We start from the raw sequence: 14,986 nt of genomic DNA on the forward strand, positions 1-14,986 counted from the left end.
TTTTTTTTTTTTTTTTTTTTTTTTTTTTTTTTTGAGACAGAGTCTTGCTCTGTTGCCCAGGCTGGAGTGGAGTGGTGTGATCTTGGCTCACTGCAACCTCTGCCTCCCAGATTCAAGTGATTGATTCTTCTGCCCCAGCCACCCAAGTAGCTGGATTACAGGCATATGCTACCATGCCCGTCTAATTTTTTTGTATTTTTAATACAGACAGGGTTTCACTGTGTTACCCAGGATAGTCTTGATTTCCTGACCTTGTGATCTGCCCGCCTTGGCCTCCCAAAGTGCTGCGACTACAGGCATGAGAAACCGCGCCTTGCTGAGTGGTTTTTTTTAAAAGGGTAGATTCCTAGAAATGAGATTTCTGGATGTCAGAGATATTAAGCATAACTTATATGCAATAAACAGTAGATGCTATGGAATAGGATTTGTTATGTCTAGCAGCCTCCTTTCTAAGGAATTGAAAGAACTCTTAGCCAGGTATGGCTGAAACAATTTCCTGTATCCTGTCCACACCTAGTCTCCTTATCTTTTGCTGTTCTTGTTTTATACCCACCTGTCCTGAGATGCTGGCATTCTTGCATTGAGGCCCTTATTCCTATTGTTGAAAATTCTTGGCCTCAGCTGAGGCAGTTGGTCACATTTGAGTGTTTTGTTTTTGGTTTCACTAGGATGTTTGCATCTTTAAATTTGTTGTAATATGTTGTGAATTACTTACTACCAGATGATAACTCCCTCACCTTCCACTCCTGCCCCACTTGTATGGCCCTGAAGCTTTCAGAAGCACCGTGGTGTATAGATACGATGTGGATTTGAGAATGATGAGGACTGGGTTTCAGGCTTGGCCCTGCCACTTACTGACCTGTGGCCTTAAATTGGTTGTTTCTAAAACCTCGTGTGTAAACGGGGCTTCTACTGTCTTTCCTTCAGAGTTATTAATTGGGTAAGGTATGGAAATCATCTAGAATGATGCCTGGTGGAAGGTGGGTACTCAATAAATGCTGATGTCTGCTCTAATCCGAAGATTCTGTTGACTACAACCACTGCCCTGGGTTCTGCCCCATCAGTGTTCAGTTTCTGTACATCCTTCTGTGATGTTTCTTTGACCTTGGAATAAAATCCCTAACCATGGTCCATGAGAACCTGCCCTGTGTGATTGGCAGCTTCCTGTCTCTCTGAACTCAGCATATTCCTCTCCCTGTCGTACACTGCTCTTGCCACACAGGCCGCTATTCCTCGGCCACACCCAGCTTGTCCCCGTGCCAGGGCCTTCATGCATGTTCCACCCTCTGCGTGGACACCCTTTCTCCCTTTCCTTGAATGGCAGGCCCTTGGACCTTCTTGCCTCAACTTGAATGTGACCTTGTTAGAGAGGCTATCCCTAACTCCCTTCTCAACTCATGATTCTGTCTTCTAGCAAGTACTCAGCGCCCTGTCTCTCCCACCATGACTCTTGTGACAGTTTGTGGTTATTTCTTTATTAGTGTACTTGCTTAACATGTGTCTCTATTCAATGTCTGGTACTCAACACTGAACCTAAGAAAATCGTAGGCACCTAATATTTGTTGATTGAGTGAATGTGTGACCCTGTATGGAATACTAAAGCTCCGAATTTTGTTTTATCTGTAAAACTGGGAAAAAATGTTTATCTGAGGCTTGGGAAAAGTAAAGAACATGCTAGGATAGTGCCTGCTATACCAGATCTTCAGCAATCAGGGCAGCTGCTGTGGTTATTGTTACTAAAGTGGCTGGAGAGGAGATATGCCTAGAGACACATTTAGAGGCAGACAGCTTATAATGAGGATGGGGGCATGCAGGGCCAGAGTCATAGGAAAACAAGCAGTAATGAGGGCAAGGTGAGGCTAAGAGTGGGAGAATGAGGGTGAGCTCAGAACACGGCAGGAGTGTAAGAATTGGGTGGATGCCACTCAGTGGAAGTGGGTGAAGACCAGGTCTGTAGCTGGCAGAGTGAGTGTCGTAGCCACTTTCCACGGAGCTCTGTGCACAACATATAGCCCGACGGTGCTAGGGTTTTTTGCAGAGATGAGTACTTGGAATCAAGTAGGGCTCATGGCTGGTGGGGTAAAAGTGTTAAGTACAGGGGTTCGTTTGTGTAGTGGGACGTCCTGCTGGATTGAATGCTCTGAGTTCCTGTACCTCTCTCTGCATGTCCTGGCCATGCCCTCCAAAAATGGCCAGATGGAGGGCTGAGTAGTGTTAATTTTTACAATCTTTTGAAGGCCATTTGGAAAGAGATTTTGATAGTCATAAATATAAAATTAGTCTTGAGCCCAATAATCCATTTTGGGGAAATTGATCCTAGGGAAACAACCCAGTAGAAGGAATAAAGCTCTGCTGATGAAGGTGTTTGTGACCACATTGTGTATCATTGTGAAAAACTGTAAGGAAGGGAAATTATATATTACATTTGTTATCTCTTTGCTTTTGACAAACGTGTATTGAGGATATTTCACAGATGAGGAAGCTGAGGTTGGAGAGATTAAACAATTTGCCCATGAGCTTATTGTGATTGAGAAGCAAAAAGAAGGCAAAATTCAAGCCTGGTCTTTCTGATTGTAAAGCTGGTCACTTTCCAATAGAGCACACTGAGTCCATCAGTGCACAGCAGAGAAATGGTTAAACAGTTGACTGCATCACTTCAGTGGAATGTAGTGCAGTTATTTCAACTGATAGTTTTGTGTAATTCTGCCACAGTATGAAAAATGCTTAAGAAATATTAAAGGAAAGCAATGGAATATGCAAATTCACTTATGTTATAATTCTGCAAAAATGTATATTCATGAGCAAAGGTTGAAAAGAATATGAAAATAGTTGATTTCATAAAGTAGTTAAATTCCAACTGGTGTTTGGGATTCAGTTTTAAATTTCTGTTATTGAGGCTGGGTGTGGTGGCTCACACCTGTAATCCTAGCACTTTGGGAGACCAAGGCAGGGGGATTGCTTGAGCCCAGGAGTTGTGACCCAGCTTGGGTCACAAAGTGAGACCTCATTTCTACAAAAAAATTAAAAAGTTAGCTGGGCATGGTCATGTGTACTTGTGGTCCCAGCTGCTCGGGAGGCTAAGGTGGGAGGATTGCTTGAGCCTGGGAGGTTGAGGCTGCAGTGAGCCATGAATGTGCCACTGCACTCTAGCTTGAGCAACAGAGAGAGACCCTTTTTAAAAAAAAAAATTGTGTTATTGCTCCAGTATTATTTATAATAGAGACTTACCTAGTAACAGTTTTCTTGATGATTTGAAGACACCAAGGAGAACATCAGCATCAGAAATTGATTCCAAAGTATCCTCCCCTCTTTACTACCTCACTTAGCTGCTATAGGCAGTATTATCTTACATGCAGTATTGTTTACTAGAGATCAACTTTAGGTAGCCAAGTTCATGGTTTTTGTTATGGCTAGGTGAGGTCTAACAGTTTTTGTACTTTCAAAAGGTTAAAAAATTCATTGTGACCCAAAGATCTGCTTATTAACGGCCTGAGAAGTGAATTTCTTTTTCTTTTTCTTTTTTCTTTTTTGAGACGGAGTCTTGCTCTGTTGCCCAGGCTGGAGTGCAGTGGCACAATCTCAGCTCACTACAAGCTCCGCCTCCTGGGTTCACGCCATTCTCCTGCCTCAGCCTCCCCAGTAGCTGGGATTACAGGCGCACACCACCATGCCCGGGTAATTTTTGTATTTTTAGTAGAGATGGGGTTTCACCATGTTAGCCAGGATAGTCTTGATCTCCTGACCTCGTGATCCGGCTGCCTCGGCCTCCCAAAGTGCTGGAATTACAGGCATGAGCCACCGCGCCCGGCCTCTTTTTCTTTTTAAAAAAGGCTTTACTCTGTGTGTGTGTATACACATACAATTATTTAAGATAGACAATATCGGCTGGGTGCGATGGCTCACATCTGTAATCCCAGCACTTTGGGAGGTCGAGGCGGGCATATCACCTGGGGTCAGGAGTTTGAAAAAATACTAAAAATAAAAAAATTGGCTGGGCGTGGTGGCACATGCCTGTAATCCCAGCTACTTGGGAGGCTGAGGCAGGAGAATCACTTGAACCCGGCAGGCGGAGGTTGCAGTGAGCTGAGATCACGCCACTGCACTCCAACCTAGGCGACAGAGCGAGACTCTGTCTAAAAAAAAAAAGACGATATCACCGTCTATGTATGCAGACTATAATACTTCCCTAGGTGTAAACATTTAAAAATTGATGACTTCATGGAGGAAAGATGCCATACTGTCTTGAGACTGTGAGTGGACGTAATCACAGAGTCAGCAACAGCCAGGATCGCCACAGACCATTCCCGGTCAATAGTGAGTGAAGAACACAGGCCTTGAGACAGCAAGATGGTTGGGTTGGAGAAGATCTCTTCCCTTTAGCGCCTTGGTGTTGCCTTCACTCTACGCGATTTTTAATGCTATCCTGTGTTTCCTGCTTGCTGAGTACAAGGCTCTGCCAGGTGCTTTATCTCATTTGGTTATCACAACACCCCTGTGAGGGAATTGACTTTATCCTCATTTTATAGATGAGCCAACACTGGACAAAGATGTTAAAAAATTTTCCCAAGGTCACACAATGTAAAAGTAGCAGCTCGTGTAGTTTAGTCTGTTTCTGCTGATCGCAGAGCTCTTGCTCTTAGCCCTAGTGCTGTCTTGGGTGGAAAGATGATTTGGTAGAGTGAGCCTCAGCTTTGGAGGCCCAGGTTCTTGCGAGCCTTTGAAATGGACAGCCAGAATTAGGCGCACTTTGCTTAGATTTCAGTTGAGGTAGGGCTGGTTGGAGTTGCCCTGATTCCTTTTATGTTTTGGTTTTCTTCCCTTTTAGATGGAACTTCAGGCTAGGCAAGGCTTTTGACAGAGAGTGGGAGTAGGAGGAAGCCAGGATGATTGACTACTAGCTCCTGCAAAGTTTTTCCTGCTGCTAAGCTGGGGCCCTTCTCCAGTTTCAGAAAGCATCACCCCATAATCATGTTGGGATATTTCCCATTTCAGATGGCTGCACTTCCACAGTAACATGTGGCTTCCAAGGGCTGGAACGTGGCAAATACAGCCTTGCATTAGCTTACTTTTGAGCATTAGGTTTCCAAGTCATATTTGGTGGGTTTTATATTTTGGGCGTTTATTCCTACTGTATTGTAAGCTGTTACCAGTTTTTCCACCTCAAGGTTTTTTTTTTTTTTTTTCTTGTTTCTCTTAAAGGGAAAAGTACACGTGAGAAAAACAATGTTTTAAATTCCCATGTTGTACTAGGCACTATAGTAAACATTCTAATTAATTTCTTTCACTTCTTAGACTAGTTCTTTGAGATGGTTATAATAATCCCCTTTTTATAGATAGAGAAACTGAGGCACATAGGAAAAGTGAACTTCAGTAAGGCCATACAGCTAGTAAAGTGGTCTGGATTGCATTTATTCATTAATTTGTTCACTCATTTAACAAATTGTTGAATATCTACTGTGTTCTAGATACTTGTTAAAACCTTGGAGGAAACAGCCATGAAAGATTAAGTGGATTATATTCATGTAATAAACATGATAATAATAAACACGCAAATAGATGAGACAAATACAGATTGTGAAAAATTCTAGCAAGAAAGTAAGAGCTGTGCGTTAGAGAGTGAACTGGTTGGGGTGGTAGAGATGGGGTCCACTTTAGATGGCGTAGTTGGGGAGGGCCTCCCCAAAGCAGTGACATTGGAGCTGAGTTGGAAGGGATGAGACCGAGCCACCCTGGCAGACGCTGCAGAAAGAGCTTTGTAGGCAGACAAGGGCTTGGCTTATTTCAGGACTGGAAAGGAGGCCAGTGAGGCTGGAATATTGTGAACGGGGAGAAGATGATACCTGATGAGGTTGGAGAGGTGGTCAGGGACCAGATGATACAGCTCTTTGTAGCTGTGGCAGGGAGTTTTATTCTAAGAATGATGGAAACAAGAGCTAATGGAGGGTTTACCCAGGGAGTGGTGTATACCAGATCTGTCTGAAGCCTGAGGGGGCTCTAATTACATCACACTGCCTTAAAGAAATTATTATTATTATTTTTTTTTGAGATGGAGTCTCACTCTGTCACCAGGCTGGAGTGCAGTGGCATGATCTTGGTTCACTGTAAGCTCTGCTTCCTGGGTTCAAGCCATTCTCCTGCCTCAGCCTCTGGAGTAGCTGGGACTACAGGTGAACACTACTACACCTAGCTAATTTTTGTATTTTTAGTAGAGACAGGGTTTCACCATGTTGGCCAGGATGGTCTCGATCTCTTGACCAAGAACTTCTTTTTTAAAAAAATTTTTAGGCTGGACACAGTGACTCACGCCTGTAATCCCAGAACTTTGGAGGCCGAGACAGGCGAATCACCTGAAGTCAGGAGTTCAAGACCAGCCTGGCCAACATGGTGAAAACTTGTCTCTATTAAAACTACAAAAATTAGCCAGGTGTGGTGGTGGGCACCTGTGATCCCACCTACTCGGGAGGCTGAAGCAGGGAGAATTGCTTGAACCCAGAAGGCGGAGTTTGCAGTGGGCTGGGATTGTACCACTACATTCCAGCTTGGGTGACAGAGTGAGACTCCGTCTCAAAAAAAAAAAAAACAAATATATATATATTTTTTGACAGAGGGTCTCACTCTGTCACCCAGGCTGGAGTGCAGTAGCATGATCATGGCTTACTGCAGCTTCGACCTCCTGGGCTCAAGTGATCCTTCTGGCTCTGCCTACCAAAGTGTTGGGATTATAGATGTGAGCCATCCTGCCCAGCTAAGAAATTCTTAAATGTGTCTGTCCATCTATTCTGCCAACCATTGGCTATTTAGTAACCATCTCTTGGGTTACAGTCGAGTGCACAAGGTGGTTATGGGATGGGGGTGGGTAGAAAGCCAAGCATCCAGCTAGGACAATTCAGTATGGTCATTGCTCTGATAAAGTAGAGAGTGTATGGAAACATGTAGAAGGATCCCCGGTCCAGCCTGGTAGTGGTATTCAAAGAAAACTGTGAGAGAAATGGTACTAAGCAGAGAACTGAACTGGCCATGGTGGAAAAGATGGTGCTTGTATTTCATTTTATTCATTTGGGACTGTCTGGCGTTTGCTGTGACCTTCTAAAGGCGTATTTTCCTTTGCCATATACAAAAATTTCTTTAACTATAAATAGGACAAATATTCTTTCAAGTGTTGCTGAGAATTTTAGCATTGTGTACAATGAGGGCATTCTAAGCAACCTCCATAAATATTTTATTGGTAGCTGAGTAACAGAATAAGGTTTCTCTTTATAGGAAGCATCTGGCGGGGTAGTCGTTTTTGTTTGAATGAATGTTTTATGTGCTGTTTCCTTAAAAGGAGGTGCTAATGAACCTATCAGTTGTTTCTTGTGCTTTTCTTGTTAACCACAAAAGTGAAACCTTAAGTGTTAACAAGCGGGCCAAGGGTAGATAGTTTGAAAATGTACTTAATGTGAAATATGCTTATCGTTTTCTTTTATTCACTGATAAAATTGTATTTATGGGCTGGATGTGGTGTGTCATGCCTGTAATCCCAGCACTTTGGGAGGCTGAGGCGGGTGGATCTCCTGAGGTCAGGAGTTCAAGACCAGCCTGGCCAACATGGTGAAACCCCGTCTCTACTAAAAATAAAAAAATTAACTGGGCATGGTGACACACATCTGTAATCCCAGCTACTCGGGAGGCTGAGGCAGGAGAATCGCTTGAACCTGGGAGGTGGAGGTTGCAGTGAGCCAAGATCGCAACACTGCACTCCAGCCTGGGTGACAGAGCGAGACTCTGTCTCAAAAAAAAAAAAAGTATTTACTAAAAAGAATATGATATGCTATTAAAAATTGTTTTTTAAAAAGCTGGAAAAAATATGTGGTGAGTGTGAAGATGTACTAGCATCCAAGTGTAGCTTTTCACATTTTGCCCTAATTCATTTTAGTTATTTTAAAAATCAGCTTTATTGAGATATAATTTACATAAAATAAAATGTATCAATTTTAGGTGTTGGATGAACTTTGACAGATGTATATTCCCTTGTAATCACTATTGTAATCTGTATGTATGTATGGTTATAGTTTTTTATATGTGTGTGCAGTTCTTGGCATATGTAATGATCACTACAATCAGAATATAGAACAGTTCCATAATCCCAACAACTTCCCGTTTTTTTTTTGCTTCTTTGCGGTCAGATCCTCTCTTCACCCCAAGCCTCTGGCAACTAATGCCCTGTTCTCTGTCCTTGTAATTTTGCTTTTCCCAGAATGTCATATAAATGGAATCGTACAGTATGTAATCTTTTCAGACTGGCTTCTTTGCCTCAGCATAATGTCTTTGAATTTGATTCACGTTGTGTGTTTCACAGTTGCTGAGCACTGTTCTGTCGAATGGATGTCTACTGTTTATCCATTCACCCTCTGAGGGACGTAAGAGTTTTTCCCAGGTTTTGGTGATTATTAATAAAGTTGCAGTAAACATTTATGTACAGGTTTTTTGTGTGAACATAGGTTTTCATTTCTCTAAGATAAATACCTAGGAGTGGAATTGTTGAGTCACATGTTAAGTATAGTTTTTTTGTAAGAAATTGCCAAAGTATATCTAGAGTGTCTGTGCCATTTTGCATTACTATCAGCAGAGTATGAGAACTCCATTTATTCTACATCAGTACTTGGTATTAACAATGTAAACAATTTATTTTACTAGGCACAGTGGGTCACATCTGTAATCCCAGCACTTTGGGAGGCCCAGGCGAGTGGATCATTTGAGGTCAGGAGTTCGAGACCAGCCTGGCCAACATGGTGAAACCTTGTCTCTATTAAAAAAAATACAAAAACTTAGCCGAGCGTGGTGGTGTGTGCCTGTAATCCCAGCTACTCAGGAGGCTGAGAAAAGAGAATCACTTGAACCGGGAAGACAGAAGTTGTAGTGAGCCAGGATCGTGCCAAGCCTGGGCAACAAAGCGAGACTCTGTCTCCCACCCGCCCCACCCCCCAAAAAAATTAACCATTCTAGTAGGTGTGTACAGTATCTCATTTTTTGTAGGGACAGGGTCTTGATTCTTTTTTTATACCTGTTTCTCCACTCAGACTTTCTATCTTTCCATTCATTTCAAGATTGTTGTCTTATGTCTTAGTACATGATTTTGCATGTTACAAACATTTTAGTCACTTGACTTTAAAAGTTTCACATTTTGAGGCTGGGCGTGGTGACTCACACCTGTAATCCCAGCACTCTGGGAGGCCGAAGATGGCGAATCACCTGAGGTCGGGATTTGAGACCAGCCTGGCCAACATGGTGAAACCCCGTCTCTGCCAAAAGTACAAAAATTAGCCAGGCATGGTGGCACATGCCTGTAATCCCAGCTACTTGGGAGGCTGAGGCAGGAGAATGGCTTGAATCTGGGAGGTGGAGGTTGCAGTGAGCCAAGATTACCGCCATTGCACTCCAGCCTGGGTGACAGAGTGAGACTCCGTCTCAAAAAAAAAAAAACAGCAGTTTCACATTTTGAAATTGTCAAATTCATTTATTTTCTTCTCACAAAAACCTATGAGATTGATTTTATTATCCCTGTTTTAAAGTTGAGGAAACTGAGGCTCAAAGAAGTAGCATGTCTAGTTTGCATCATAAAAGAGAGTTAAGATTGGACTTAGTATTGTCTCCAAAGCCGCTAATCTTTCTGCCTTACCATTGAGAACTGAGCTTGAACAGTGACTTTGAGAATGGAAAGAGAACCACAGATGCACGAACTGTAGCATGGACAGGCACACTGCATTTAGTAAATATCATCAGCACTCGCTTCACAATTCAGAGTCTCAAAAAAAGATTGCGTTTTTCTATTATTACTTTATTTTTATTATTTATAGGAAATTTATATGGTACAAATATACAATGTACTTCTAGATGCATACTATCATATCAAGTAAATAATTACGTATTCATATCCCCTGCCCTTTTAAAAAATAGTAACCTATCTATATAATGTTCCATAGTATAGTGTTTTTATTTAACAATGTACCTTGGACATAATTTCCTATGAGTGCACAATGTGGTCTCTCATTCTTGTTTATGGTTCTATCATATTCTATCGAGTTGACATACTATAATTTACTTAACCGTGGACAAACTGACTTTTAATAATTCACATTAACCATAGACTAGTAGACTATTTGACTTTAAAAACTTTAAAAAATGAGGCCAAGTGTGATGGCTTGCACCTATAATCCCAGCAGGTTGGGAGGCTTAGGTGAGAGGATTCCTTGAGCCCAGGAGTTTGAGGCTGCAGTAAGCTGTGATTATACCACTTCATTCCAACCTGGGTGATAGAGCAAGACCTCATCTTTGAAAAAAAAAAAAAAAAAAAAAAAAACTTTAAAAGAAGTGTAACATGCATGCAGGCATACCCACAAATCATATGTGAACAGTTTAATGAATTATCAAAAAAGGAGCATAACCTATAACCATCACCAAAGCCAAGACATGGGACATTATCAGTGCCCCAGAAGTTTGCTTTGTGGCTCATTCCAGGCACTAAGCACTTTTCCTCCCCAAAGGTAACCATCATCCTGGACTAATTTAAAGTCCCTTCCTTTGTAACAGGGTAAAGAGAGGAATTTTTTTTCCCCGCAAAGGCAGAGACTTAAAAATATGTGAAACAGAGAGGGAGAACCTGGGGATGTTGGTAGGATTTTGGAGAACATTTAACTATTTAAACATGGTGATAGAAACGTACTAGGAATTGCTTTACTGTGTAGGCTATTATCTGTTCTTGAAGTTAAGTTAGACTGCACAGAAAAGTTTACTGGATGAACCAAACCAAAAAAGTCAGGAATTTTCTCTATAGGCAGTGAGGTTGAATTGACAGATCATAGTTACTGGAGTCAGATAGCAGGATGGGAATCCCAGCCCTTTCCCTACTAGCGTGATCTTTGATCATCTATATAGTGGAGACGGTACTTTTGCAGTGTTACTTTAAGAATTGAGATATTGTATGTAAATTATCTAGCTAGGTGCTTGTTTACATAGTAGGTTCTCAGTAAATATGCTTTTTCTTACTATATCCTTTTTTCCCCCAACTTTTTATTGTGACAGATTTCAAGTGTATGAAAAGTTGCAAAATAGCGCAGTGAACAACCATGTATATTCATCTAGATTCACCAATTAATGTTTTCTATATTTGCTTTATCTTTTTTTTTCTGTCTCTGCTCATTTGAGTTAATTGCAGACGTCATGACACAGCACTCTTAAGTACATTAGCATGTGTCTCTTTCTTAGGACATTTTCCTGTAAAATCGTAATATTATTACCTAATAAAAAGTTGTTATTCAAGTTTCCCCAGGTATCATCATATGGTTGTTTTTGTAAAGAATTCAAGCTTTTATTGTACTTAGTAGTCGTGCCTCTTCAATCTCTGTTTATTTAGAAGAGTTTACCAAACATTTTGCCTTAGGATTGTCATTAAGATTTTTGAAGAGTTCAGTTCTGTTGTTTTGCAGAATGTTTTTCAACTTAGATTTATCTGATAGACTCCTCTTGATTAGGTACAGGTTAAAGGTTATAGACAGAAGCACTTGAGATGGAATTGTTTGCTCTCAGTGATTTATTTCAGGAGGAAAATGATGTTAGTTTATCCCTTCAGTGGTGATAAGAGATGAATTTTTTTGGTTAAGATGGTGTTCGCAAGTTTTCTAAATTGTAAAGGTACCTTTTCCTTTTGTAATTAATAAGCCATTTGTGGGGTAATAAGTCTGAGACTGTCTGAATATTATGTTCTGTAGTGATCTTTCATCTCATGCTTTTAGTGTTGCTGATTATTACCTGAATCAGTCATTACTATGGAGGTTGTACAATAGTGATTTTCTGTTCCTCGTATTCTACATTTATTAACTGGATTTCTTTTGAGATTCTCCTCTTCTTTTCCTTTTCTTCTTCTTATCAGTGTGGAGTTTTGAATTCTTTCTTTATTCAGTCATTATTCATTTTCATTCATTATTCATTCCTGTCATTATTCATTTTAATGCTCAAATTGTACTGACTTTGGCTAGTGGGAACCGCTTAATTCTTCTGGGTTAGTAGAATGGTAGCAAAAATAAGCTTTCTCTAGTATTTAACATTTGAATCAGTTTTCTAGCCTTGTAATCTATAGGGACTAATGTATGTACTATCTGTCTCCTGTTTGCTTTTGATGACCCTCTGTGATATTTTTCAGCAAATCACTGAATTGAAGAAAGAAAACTTTAACCTAAAGCTGCGCATCTATTTCCTTGAGGAAAGAATGCAACAGGAATTTCATGGCCCCACCGAACACATCTATAAAACTGTGAGTGGCCCACTTCTCATTGCTGTCCCTTGTGTCTTTTCTCATTGTCATGTCAAGCAGAATTTGATTAATATTTGATCTCAGAGTTAGCAGGAATAGAGATGCTTTCATTTAATCTGAATTGATTATGGGGAGCATAAAGATATCAGGATGACTTTATTTATTTATTTTTTTTTATTTTTATTTTTTGAGGCGGAGTCTCGCTCTGTCACCCGGACAGGAGTGCAGTGGCCAGATCTCAGCTCACTGCAAGCTCCGCCTCCCGGGTTTACGCCATTCTCCTGCCTCAGCCTCCCGAGTAGCTGGCACTACAGGCGCCCGCCACCTCGCCCGGCTAGTTTTGTATTTTTAGTAGAGACGGGGTTTCACCGTGTTAGCCAGGATGGTCTCGATCTCCTGACCTCGTGATCCGCCCGTCTCGGCCTCCCAAAGTGCTGGGATTACAGGCTTGAGCCACCGCGCCCGGCCGGGATGACTTTAATATTAAGCAAAGGGGTACATGATTAATTTTAAGGAAGTCTTTCACTCTGTTTTAAAATCGGAATTCGGATTCACTCATTTTACCTCAATTAAGTTTTTATAATTATGTGTTCTTTAGAAACAGGCAGTGGAATGGTGGAATGGTTTTGGAGTTGAATTCTGTTACCAGCTAACTTGTGTAACTTAGGCAAGTCACTTTAGCTCTTGGGGCTTGCTTCCAGAATTAAGTGATAATCCCTTTGTCATAGGGTTATTTGTGTGAATTAAAATGAGAAGACAGATGAAAAGCTCCAGCACAGTCAGTTGACAATTATCGTCTTCTTGAGGCTTCGTTTGGCAGCCCAAAGTTAGGATTGTCAGTTTTTCTGTGATAGGACTCTTCTATATTCCTGTGTGCTTGCCTGTAACTGTCAGAAGAAAAGGCTATCCTCATTTGAAGTCTTGACCTGGAGGTCTTTGTCTGAAAACAAACCTTGGTTCTGAAAACTGAAAAAAGAACTTGGCTTTCTTGAAAAGGCTTGAGTACAAACAGTATTTCAGTGCCTGTTTGTTGGCTTTTTCTAGTAGATTAGCCCTTGGCCTGGGAATTATTCTGACTTTTCTGAAGTTTGTACCAGTGGAAACTTTTGAAGGAGGAAAAAGAACTCTCCTTGAGTTTCAGCAGATGAACTTAAATTGACTTGTCTTGAAGAGGGATTGTGCTGTGCTTCTGAGCCTTTTCAAGAATTGAAAAGCTTCTTTGTCCCCTATGAGAGTTTTTTTCTTCACTCTGGGGGTGGAAAGACAATGAGGATGTCCCCTTTTCTGGAAGGGAGTGGTGATGCAATCACAATTTTAGAGGAAAACCAGTAGCCTAAAGCAGTTTATTTGTGAGTATGGTGGTCATGCGTCTCAGAACCTCTTGGGTGATAGGAATACAAAGCGTGCCAATTGCCAACTCTATCAGGCACTGTCTTTGGCATCTGTACATTTGCATCTTATTGTAATTCTCATGACAGTCCTATGCCATGGAGTTTATCTTCATCTTATAGGGGAAGAAACTGAGACTTATAGAAGATGAATAACCCACCTGATGTCATATAGCTATTATGTGAGGTGGATTTTGAGCCCAGGTCTTCCAAACTCATTGTACCATACCACTTCAGCTGTCTGACTAGATGACCTGATTTCATGACCCCTTTCTTCAGTGTAAGGTTTTGGATAGGTGCACATCGTTTAGAATTCAAAAAGCCTAAGAGATACACACTGAAAAGACTCTTCCATCCTTGTGTCCTGGTCCTCTAGATCTAATAAATATTGATTGCTTATGCAGAGGAATTTTATGTATATATAGTACAAGCAAGCGTGTGTTTGCGTGTGTGTATATGTATGTGTATAAACCCTCTTTTTACATAAATGCAAGCATGGTCTGTTCTGCACCTTATATTTTTCACTTAATGATTTCTTTCTTTTCTTTCTCCCTTCCTTCCTTCCTTCCTTCCTTCCTTCCTTCCTTCCTTCCTTCCTTCCTTCCTCCCTCCCTCCCTCCCTCCCTCCCTTCCTTCCTTTTCTTTTCTTTTCTTTTCTTTTTTTTCTTTCCTTCCTTTCCCTTCTTTCTTCCCTTCCCTTTCCTTCCTTACTTCTTTTTTCTTTCTTTTCTTTCTTTCCTTCCTTCCTTCCTTCCTTCTTTCCTTCTTTTTTCTCTTTTCTTCTTTTCTGTTTTCTTTCTTTCTTTTTTTTTTTTTTTGAGACGGAGTCTCGCTCTGTCGCCCGGGCTGGAGTGCAGTGGCCAGATCTCAGCTCACTGCAAGCTCTGCGTCCCGGGTTTACGCCATCCTCCTGCCTCAGCCTCCAGAGTTGCTGGGACTATAGGCGCCCACCACCTCGCCTGGCTAGTTTTTTTTTTGTATTTTTTAAGTAGAGATGGGGTTTCACCGTGTTAGCCAGGATGGTCTCGATCTCCTGACCTCGTGATCCGCCCTTCTCGGCCTCCCAAAGTGCTGGGATTACAGGCTTGAGCCACCGCGCCCGGCCTCTTTTCTGTTTTCTTTTCTTTTTTTATTTTATTTTATTTTATTTATTTTTATTATACTTTAAGTTTTAGGGTACATGTGCATAACGTGCAGGTTTGTTACATATGTATATTTGTGCCATGTTGGTGTGCTGCACCCATCAACTCGTCAGCACCCATCAATTCATCATTTATATCATGTATAACTCCCCAATGCAATCCCTCCC

At 41.2% G+C, this 14,986-nt stretch overlaps 1 protein-coding gene across 1 annotated transcript in view; it reads left to right on the plus strand.

Annotated features, from left to right (window-relative positions):
* The window catches only part of CDK5RAP2 (CDK5 regulatory subunit associated protein 2), a 200,627-nt gene that overhangs the window by 16,200 nt on the left and 169,441 nt on the right, over positions 1-14,986 (plus strand). Inside the window, 1 exon segment of the mRNA XM_017884203.1 lies at positions 12,179-12,289. Coding sequence (XP_017739692.1) covers positions 12,179-12,289 — 111 coding nt within the window.

The sequence above is a fragment of the Rhinopithecus bieti genome, unplaced genomic scaffold (assembly GCF_001698545.2).
Source record: "Rhinopithecus bieti isolate Rb0 unplaced genomic scaffold, ASM169854v2 scaffold_13710, whole genome shotgun sequence".
Classification (NCBI taxonomy): Eukaryota; Metazoa; Chordata; class Mammalia; order Primates; family Cercopithecidae; genus Rhinopithecus; species Rhinopithecus bieti.